This window comes from Clarias gariepinus, chromosome 8 (assembly GCF_024256425.1).
Source record: "Clarias gariepinus isolate MV-2021 ecotype Netherlands chromosome 8, CGAR_prim_01v2, whole genome shotgun sequence".
Classification (NCBI taxonomy): domain Eukaryota; kingdom Metazoa; phylum Chordata; class Actinopteri; order Siluriformes; family Clariidae; genus Clarias; species Clarias gariepinus.
In genome coordinates this window covers 31626877-31637862 of record NC_071107.1, presented here as the reverse complement: position 1 = coordinate 31637862, position 10986 = coordinate 31626877, and the positions used below count along the sequence as shown (strand labels likewise).

Here is a 10986-nt window from a genome sequence, read left to right as displayed (position 1 = left end):
TTTATAAAATACTGGGAGTAAGTCAAGAGTAATTTGTGAGACTGGGAAGCGCATCGGCTGTGGTCATCTCAGGGACAATGATGTAAGATAATACTGCTCGATACAAGAAATAAACAGTAATTTATGTAATTCCATGATTGTTGTTTACACATCAACAATCCATGTATTGTATACGTGGATTGTAGTGTAGTGTAGTTTCCATGCATTCACAAAAAATGTAACATGATGTTGTGTATTACATGTTTGCTTAAACTGTTCATGAAATAGTATGTGTTAAGCTTATTTAAATAATAATAATAATAATAATAATAATAATAATAATAATAATAATAATAATAAAATATTGATATGTCAAAAACAACATTTATTATTATTATTATATAACAATTATTACTGAACTACCAGGGGTAGCTCAGTGGTTAAGGCATTGGACTACGGTTCGGAAGATCCCAGGTTCAAACCCCACAACCACCAAGTTGCCACTGTTGGGCCCTTGGGCAAGGCCCTTAACCCTCAACTGCTCAGATGTGTAATGAGATAAAATTGTAAGTCGAAAAGAGCGTCTGCCAAATGCCTAAGTGTAGTGAAATGTAATGAATGTTTTATTATTACTATTATTATTATTTAAATAAGCTTAACACATACTATTTCATGAACAGTTTAAGCAAACATGTAATACACAACATCATGTTACATTTTTTGTGAATGCATGAAAACTACACTACACTACAATCCATGTACACAATACCTTTATCTGTTGTTGTTTATTTGTGTCATTATTTATTATTAAAAACAGCTGCAATATTCCTAGCACCCTCAACAGTGGGATCCTGGCCACTACAATGTGCTTCATGAACCACTAGAGGTCCTCAGTGGTCTTAAATAAAAGTTGACAAGTTTAGCTCTGGTTCAAATTCACTGGTGCCACTAAAATGTCCCTCTGACCTTCACGGGGAAAAAAATATTAAATATATATGAATTAAATGCAAATAATTTAAATTAAGATGCTTAAAATGTTTTAAAAGATATTATCCATATAGACCCATATATTTATATTATTAAGTTTTATAAATTAAGGAGCTTTTGCAATAATTTATTTTCTTTATCCTCCTATGGTCTGAATTTATTTGGAAAATAAAAGTAGGAGGTAGAGATGCTTGGATTGGTAATATTTGGATTAGTGATTCAGATGAATTGCCTCTCTAAGCCTAATTCACTTATTGGTTGCTGGTAAAGAATAAAGAATCAACTACAATAAAGTGAGTAAAAATGCCTAGAATTAGTAAATAAATTGCTGTCATTAAGAAAAAGGGACTTCAGCATATGTTATCTGCTAACTGTAATCCATTTTAACCATGTAGCACAAGGTACACCCTGGACAGGATGCACATGCAAACACACACACACACTATGGGCACACACACACACACACACACACACACACATAAACACACAGACACAGACTATGGGCAATTTGGGAACGCCAATTGGCCTAATCAGCCAATTTTTGGACTGTTAGAGGAAACCAGAGTCCATGGAGGAGACCCGCCAAGCATGAGGAGAACATAAACCAAGACCAAGAACACATAGACCAAGGCAGGAATCAAGGCGAGTCCTCAACCCTGGAGGTGCGAGGCCACTGTCCAATTCTTAGTCTGCTAATTAATACTTCCCCTTTCCAATTTTGCCCCCTCCTTATCATATATACTTTATCCTGTATTAAAAGCAAATGTCTTATTTTTAAGTCATTACCAGCTAATGTCGCCATTACACACTATACCTTTCCCCTTTGACTTGAATAATTTGATACTGATTTTAACATCTACTTTTCTTATTGTTTTTTTGTTTTGTTTTTGCCAGCTTTTCCAATCTTTCATTTTCCCAAATGGCCTGAAACCCACAGAAAGGAGAATTCTTTCCCCTTGTCTTACTATTCTTAAGGTAGCTAACAAGATTTTATTCACTAGATCCTGGTAGCTTCTGGCTGCAGTACCAGTACTAATAATTGTATGTGTTGCTAAGCGTACCCATCTGTGAAGACCTGTTCACTATCTTTATAGATGTTGTCGATATATATATTTGTTGTCTTATTCTCTAGCTAAGTCAGTTCTCTTTTCAACATGCTTGACCGTAAAGATGCATAAATAATCATTTCAAATCAACATTTGCTGTTTCCAATATCCAGAGAACTCTTAATAGGCCACACTACAGTTGCACCAAAACCTTTGCCATACAGTACACACCCATGTCTATTGCCAGCTGATCTCCTTTCAAGGACAATGGATTGATAATTAACCACTAGCTGTTTTCTGCATAGTCACAATGGCATTTCACCCACTTCAACCTGGAGAGCACATACAAGGGAGGTTCTAACATTTCCTAGTCACACTCTTAAGGCCTTGAGGCCTTTTTTGCACTTATTAATCACATATCTCACATGCTCTCTCCATGTTACTCTCTCATCAAAATATACGCAGTCCTAAATCTCTCCTATTTCTATACATTTTTTAGAAAACATTATTGATTTCCTTTCTTGTAAAGTTTTTCTGAAAAACGAAATCTTCAGTGTATTCCCTATTAAAAATAATAATCTTTTTTTTTTTTTCACTTTGCACTGCCCGGGTTATGTGGTCATTATTTCTTTCCTATTTCCATAAAGTTCCATCATTGGCAAAATGCGATTTGCCCATTATAATTTAAAACGTGTGTGTCTATTTTTTTAATAATTAAAATTACGACTGTATAAAAGTCAAGTTACACGGTGTAGTTTAACCCGCTGAATATGCGTGTGTACAGTGTTTTACGGTAATCCCTAGGCGCTCGTTCGGTCTGTGTAGCCTCGGGAACTTTGGACCATTTCACATCTCCTCCAACTCCTCAGTCACTATTACATTTACAGCAGAGAAATTAATTACGAATTCTCTTTAATCCGCGCGTGTTGCAACAGCGCCGGTTGCTGAGAGGAAAATGATGCAGGCTATCGAAAATATTAAGTAAGTAACAGACAACTTGTTCATGTTTACTAGGATTAAGACTGAGCTCATGTTAAATCTGATGTGCGAGCATATACGGGGTTTTACGATAACCAGTAGGGCGTTTAATGGGAACGCAGAACACGTTAAAATGTTTTTTATTATTATTATAATTTATATTATTATGATTGGTTTCTCTGCTCTAAATCTTTCTGCATGTTCGTCAAACAAAACAACATGTTTTAATTATGTAAATATAACGAGGCAAAACTCTAAACGTGGTCTGTAAAGTTGTTTCGCGCCTGCAGTTACCGTAAAAACCCGTATATACGGGCGCAAACATTACAGTACACGGCCTGGGGAAGAAAATCTCTATGGCTATACTGAATATTTGTTTAGGCCTGCGGTTGTCAGTTCATAATACATTTCTAATCATTTTTGTTTGTTTGTTTCATAGCCAACAAAATATTTTTTGTACATGAGAGCACTACGCGTAAGAGTTTAGCTTAACTAACTTAGGTAATCCTTTTTTTTTTTTTTTTTTTTTTTTACAGACAGTAACCTAATTCCATGTCTAGTTGTCTCTGTCCCCACTAAAAAGGTCCACAAGTACTCCAAACTGCAATAATATAGGCTGGTGATTTTATTAAAAAGTAGGGATTATTATGAGCCTATGAAAAATAAAGGAAATTCTGCAGTTTTTTGTTTCTGATAGTTTTTTCTTTCTGATAGTCCTTTGCCAAGGCAAAGGTGGTGTAGGTGGTTAGCACTGTCGCCTTGCACCTCCAGGGTCCAGGTTTGATTGCATGGAGTTTGCATGTTCTCTCTGTGTTTGGTGGGTTTCCTCCGGGTACTCTGGTTTCCTTCCACAGTCCAAAGACATGTAGATTAGGCTAATTGGTGTTCCCAAAATTGCCCGTAGTGTGTGAATGAGAGTGTGAATGTGTGTGTGTGTGTGTGTGTGTGCCCTGCGATGGATTGGCACCCTGTCTAGGGTGTACTCTGCCTCGTGCCCTAAGCCTCCTGGGATAAACTCCAGGTCCCTGTGACCCTGAATACCTTTGCCTTGGATACATTTTTATGTTTAAGCTTTTATTTTAAGGTCACTGGTAGTCGAAAAAGCATTTCACTGCATATCGTACTGTGTATGACTGTGTACGTGACAAATAAAATTTGAATTTGAATTTGGTCTTCTGTAGACAGGCCGTCTCCAGCCTTGACCCTCAGAAACGATACATCCTGGCCATTTCCTCAGCTGGACTTGGATGTCTTTTACTCTATCGGGTATTGAGAAAGAAGACAAAGGCAATCCCATTTGGAGATGGATGGTGGAGGGTAGGGGAGAAGCCCCTAACAGAGGACAGAACGATACGGCCATTCGTTGTGGAGACCTCTGAGGAAATGATAGAGGTAGAAGAAATTTAAATCTTTAACATTTATACTGTATAAACCCCAGATACAGACAGTATTGTAGACGTCCCAAGTAAAATAATAATATTAATAAAATCCTCATGTATGCTATGTTTTCCTTTCTTGACTTCAGGATCTTTATCAGCGCATTGACCAGACACGATACACAGACTGTTTGCAAGACGCCAGATTTCACTATGGCTTCAACTCTACCCATCTCCAAAAAGTCACCTCATACTGGAGGCATGAATTTAACTGGGAGAAACAGGTTAAGGTGCTCAACAAGTACCCGCACTTCAAAACTAACATTGAGGGTGAGCCTATATTTATGCAAAATTATTCATTATCCAAAGGCAAAGCTTGTGTTTTTTTGTGACACATTTTTGTGACAAATATAAGTAAGAGTATTTGTTTATTTTGGATTTTTGACTCCACATTTATATCACTTTAGGTATAGATGTGCATTTCATTCACGTGAAGCCCGTCCAGCGTTTTGGGCAGAAAGTTCTTCCCCTCGTCATAGTGCACGGCTGGCCCGGTTCCTTCTTTGAGTTCTACAGGATCTTGCCCATGCTCACTCAGACTGACGGAGACATCGTCTTTGAGGTCATCTGCCCCTCCATCCCAGGCTATGGGTACTCTGAAGCCCCACAAGTACAGGGTAAGACTAGAAAGATCTTACACAAGTCACAAAATGAACACAATTCTAAAAGGTTCTATGTAGTTAAGTCTTCTCTTATCAGAAAGGGATTGAAATGGCCGTCTTCGTTTTAAAAAGGACCCCTGTTGAGGCACGGTACATTCGCCTGTGCCTGTAAAAAAAAAAAAAACTTTTATGACTACAGCAGTTGAGTACATTTAGCAAATTAAAGGGTTAAACTAGGTCATATTTGTCCATATTAAATAATACATTGTGTAATGCCACAAGCAAGAACAAAAGGAACAGGAGCACCTACAATACATATCTGTCTTCTTAAATGAAAATCCAGAATCTGTTAACAAACAATTTGGGAACAGCGCCAACCTCATTTATTTAAACCCCTTTCCCGTGACCTGCATTCTCAGCATTTTCAATATTGCAGGATTTAATTCCATTGATGCTGCCCGTATTTTCCACAAGCTGATGGAGAGACTGGGGTTCAATCAGTATTATTTACAAGGAGGAGACTGGGGGGCAATAATCACCAGCAACATGGCCCAGATAAAACCTGAGTAAGATATTATATTCTTCTGTAATAAAGTACACACACAGCTGTTTCATACCTTGGCTTGTAACTCACACACTGCAGTCACAGTACATTTTTAATGCAAAGTGGCAAACTCTTTGTGATAACACATTAAACTTCAGGATTAGCCTTTCAAAAGAGTTTAGCAAGTAATAAACTTATAGACCTATACAAATTCATTATTACTCAGGTTAGTAAATTTATCTGTCTAATTAAAATTATTACCCTTAAATTTCACTGTTGCTTTTACTTGGTTCTCTTGCATAAATTACACAGAGAAATGGTTAATTAATAATCCTGTTTTTTTGTTACTCCTCTCTTTAACAAAAGGTGTGTTAAGGGCTTGCACCTTAACATGATCAGTGCCAGAGCAGGAGGCACTACAACCGTCCTGTCTCTCATCATCGGCCGTTACCTGCCCTTCCTGGTCGGCTTCACCAGAGAAGACGTGCGCCGCATCTATCCTTTCATGCAGAAGAATGTGTATGAAAAACTGAAAGAATCTGGATACATGCATATCCAAGCTACCAAACCTGACACTGCAGGTATCATCCTGTGACTTTTATTTCAGATTGTTTGGCAACCAAGTAATGTTTGAACAAAAGGCTAAAGTGGTAAATTAGAGTTGGTTACCGTCGCCCATTAGGCCGAATTGGTGGATTTTTGTCTTCTCTGGCAGGTTGTGCGTTAAATAATTCTCCAGTTGGTTTGGCTGCATACATCTTGGAGAAGTTCAGCAGCTGGACTGATTTGGAGAACAGGAACCTTGAAGATGGGGGATTAACAAGGTAATGGAGTATTTGTAACAATGTGAGGGTTCAAAGTATGGATGGGAATACGGCTCAATACAGTATTATAATCATACCTAGGTGCAGATTCAATTAATAGTGCGATCCTGTAAGCATCCAGACTTTATAAATTTCCCAATTCTATATTTCTTTTTTTCATACAACTCATACAGTAACTGGAAAACTTTATAACTTGGCTTTATTCAACAGCTTTACAACTGATTTGACATAAATTAAATGTTGCTCGTTCCTTACAACATTAGTTTTCTTACTTGACATGGATGGTTGCGCGCAGCTTCTAACGCACTTGTTTTAGTATTATGTTTTAAGGCTGGTGTAAGCTTGTTCAATAAGTGGGCTTCGAGATACAAAGGCTTTTTAACCCATACAACTTTCGATAATGTAACTCCACAAAATGCATTTCTGTTGAACCATTCAGGAGCTGTTTTCTTACACTGTAAAAAATTGTTGTTAAAAAACAGCCACAATCGGACAGTAGAGTACTGTTTTCCATTAAAACAGGAATGTGCTGTAGAAAACAATGTATGTTGGGAAATATTTTGCACTGTTCAACAGCAGTATTCTGTATTTTGCAATGCATTCTGTATTTTGCAATGTCTCATTTGCTAATGTTTTAAATAACGGTACATTCCAGTATTTTTTGTAACCCAACTGGAGTGTATAAGTTCAAAACTGATCAAATCTTATTACTGTTCTATCTAAGTAATTAGTTTTGTCTTATTTTTCTAAACATAATTTTTAGAAGCAGCCATTTAAAGTCATGTTTAAAGTTCATTTTTAGACAAGTATACATGAACTGCCGCAAACGTCATTAATTATTTATAAAGCTTTTATTCTGAAGAGGACGCACGAGGAAGCCCTTCTTCTTTAACTCTGTGATTATCGGCATCTGCATCAACAAACTGAACGATAATTTTTTTTTTTTTTCTTGACAGTATTTTATTCATGAAGGTTGTATTACCAGAAGCAGTGCATGAAGTTCATGCTTAGCAAGCTGTTCAGTTTGTGAACATGTGTTTAAGACTTGCTTCAGTGCTGACAAGTATAACTCGAGCATTTATATTTTCATGGATTTTACTCTCACCAAGCCTTATTACATTGTTTTAAATTGTCATTGAAATGTTAAATAGTGTTAATTGTTTCATGTTAAGTGTTAACCATCAATTTTAACTAAGATCATTTCTGTGGCTTATGTTTAAAATATGAGGAGGAAGAAACAAAACAAATTACTGCAATAGAACAGTAATGAGATCGGATCGGTTTGCAAAAAATACTGAAATGTACCGTTATTTAAAACATTAGCAAATGAGACTAGACCACTATGCATTGGAAAATACAGAAGATATCCGTATTAAATAAATACAGAATACTACTGTTGAACCGTGCAAAATATTTCCCAGAATACATCGTTTTCTACAGCACATTACTGCTTTAATGGAAAACATTACACTACTGTCAGATTGTGACTGTTTTTAACAGCAATTTTCTATAAAAAATCGAAAAATACAAAAATGGTGTTAAACTTTTGCCCTCATGTAGGAAGTTCAGTCTGGATGATCTCCTCACCAACATCATGATCTACTGGACGACAGGCTCCATCATCCCATCAATGCGCTTCTACAAAGAGAATGTGAAAAACTTGCAGCACACTGTGTAAGTGGAAAACGTTTTGTATGCTCGTTGTTGCTTCTTTTACATGGTGTGATTGATGCCTGTGTTGGTTTTGTCTCCAGGACAAAGGTCTACGTACCGACTGGACTGGCAGCGTTTCCACATGAACTGATGCATTGTCCCTGGACCTGGGCCGCCACAAGATTCACCGATATTCGGTCTTACACCTATATGCCCAGAGGGGGGCACTTCGCAGCCTTTGAGGAGCCAGAACTGCTTGCTCAAGACTTGTTGCAATTTGTAAAGAAAGTAGAAAGCAAGAGGGCTAAATAATTAGCTTACACTTCCTTTGTACACAGTACTTAATTAAATAGCTTTACTTTAAAGTCATCTGGATATTATATGGATCACAAAAATTTTATTTGTTTATTGATTTACCGGGAAAATGTCTAATCAATTTATTTTTACTGTAAAATAATTACATTCAGACATGTTGTAGTTTATAATAAAACACCCTTTAATAAAATAGCTGCACATGTTATCTTAAAGAAAATAAAACTACTTGAGTGTGTGTGTGTACCTGCATTAAACTGGGTTGTTTTATGGCATGTATTAGATCCCCATTTCCCCCCCAGACCTGTCTGACTCATCCTGGTGATCTTGTCTTGTTCATGGGTCCTCGTGTGGTCTTCTTTGGGTGCGTGTGGTGACTGGGCATGGTTCCACTTGACCATAAAGATGGTCTTGGACTCTGCTGATGCAGAAAACGTTTCTCTGATGTTTTGTGACTGCAGTCGCTCAATATTTCAGGACTGAAATTCCCACAAATAGTTTTGTACCAGAGTCTCCAATAGTGAAATGGACTCAAGGGCGGAGGCCGTTTATGGCACACAGTAGTACAGAAAGACAATAAACTACAAACATTTGTACATCAAGACATTTAGAAGGAATGAGATGGACTAACATCTGTGCAAATAAAATAAAAAGTATAAATAGCTTATGCAGCAAAAAGAAAAAGAATGTAAAACAGGAGGTGTTTCTTGCCACCCATCATTCCTCAGCTTGGTCATCAGTGACAATCTGATCATTTTGACTCATACAGCCATAACATTTTGACCACCTGCCTAATATTGAGTAGGTCCCTCTTTTTCCTGCCATAACAGTGATTACAGCCACAATCACCATCAGCCACTATCATAACGAGATATATAAAACATAGCTACTGTGAGAAGTGCCAGATTGGGATGGCTAGACGACTGGGTTAGGGCAACTTCAAAACTGCAGCTCCTGTGGGAAGTTACTGGTCTGCAGCAGTCAGGACATACCAAAAGTAATCCAAGGAAGGAAAGCTGGTGAATTGAAAGGAAGACTCACTGATGAACATGGGGTGTGAAGGCTGACCCGTGTAGTCCGATCCAGTGTGCCAGTGCCCGTGTGGATCAGAAATTGAGAAAAAGGTTGATGCTGGTTGTGATAAAAAGGTATTAGTGACACTATAGTTACATGAAGTTCTAAGAATGAGCAGTATGCAACAACAACAACAGCATCCCTTGCTTTAAACCTGCAGCGAGATGGGGTTGTTGAGAAGGAGTAAAATAACAACCAATAATAATAAAACGAAGGTGATGACAACAAAAACAATAATAGTGATTATTATTATGATGATGATGAAAGCGATGATAAAAATTCAACATTTATAATAAAAAATAACACCAACAAAACAGTAAAATCATGAACAACAATAATGATGATCGTGATGAAAGTAACAACATTAAAATCACCTATAACAACAACTAAAACAACAATAGTGATGATGATGATGATGATGATGGGGATGACAACAAAATTATCAACAATAATAATAATATTAGATATTGATTTTGACATATCAATATTATTTATCTGTTGTTGTTAATTTGTGTTATTTATTATTAAAAACAGCTGCACTATTCCTAAAACCCTCAACAGTGGGATCCTGGCCACTGCAATGTGCTTCATGAACCACTAGAGGTCCTCAGTGGTCTTAAATAAAAGTTGACAAGTTTAGCTCTGGTTCAAATTCACTAGTGCCACTAAAATGTAAATAAATTGCTGTCATGAAGAAACAGGCTACGTCAGTGTATGTTATCCGCTAATTGTAATCCATATTAACATTTTTGGTGCTAAAAGACTGGATTTATTCAGTAATGCAACAAAACTGAAAAAAAAGAAAAGACATCAAGGACACTTCGATAAGTCACAATGCCAAGGACTTCGTACCCCTTTTAATATTCTATTGTTACTCCTCCTACACTGTTACTTTGACAGCAGGCGAGGCAAGGAAGATTTCTCTCTCTAATCCAGCCAAGCGAAAAATTTATAAAAAAAAAATCAAAAGACACTATAAAGCACAAAAAAAAAATTAAGACAGGTTATTTATTCACTGTATTCTGCTTATCCTGCGCAGAGTACAGAGGAACTCCTGGAAGCCTATCCCAAGAGACCTTGGGCATAAGGCAGGGTACACCCTGGACGGGGTGCCAATAAATAATAAAAAAAAAATTAAGTATATAATAATAATAATTATTATAATAATAATTATAATAATAATAAATGTCTAATGGATCCTTCACTGGTCTTGTCTTGTGTATCGAACTCTTGGTCTGCTTTATCTGGCCCTGCCACACACCCTATCTTCTCAACACATTCCCTCTTCATAACACTCTGCCCCTTTCGTTGGAGTTCTGTCATTTACGTCAAGTTACTTCCTTGCAACCTATAAATCTCTCCACCTTAACGTCCCTGTTCTTTAAAGCTGACTTTCCAGTCCAGTCCCAGCTAAAAAAAAAATAAAAATCATTAAATGCTTCCTTCCTGATCAGTGACTCCCCATTGTAAAAGATAAGGTTGTGACATATGGGCAAAAACCTCCTTCCCTTATTCAGAACATTAAAGATGGGGTTTATTAGATCCTTAGAC

General features: G+C 37.0%; 1 protein-coding gene across 1 annotated transcript; it reads left to right on the top strand.

Annotated features, from left to right (window-relative positions):
- The first annotated feature begins 2801 nt into the window (after positions 1 to 2801).
- On the top strand, positions 2802 to 8590 carry LOC128529082 (epoxide hydrolase 1-like). Its single transcript, XM_053502416.1, has 9 exons — positions 2802 to 2993; positions 4172 to 4382; positions 4516 to 4696; positions 4834 to 5043; positions 5465 to 5594; positions 5939 to 6153; positions 6288 to 6396; positions 7957 to 8070; positions 8151 to 8590. Exons 1-9 carry the CDS (start codon positions 2968 to 2970, stop codon positions 8359 to 8361), a joined length of 1407 nt encoding a protein of 468 aa, XP_053358391.1. The 5' UTR covers positions 2802 to 2967; the 3' UTR covers positions 8362 to 8590.
- Positions 8591 to 10986: the final 2396 nt, after the last annotated feature.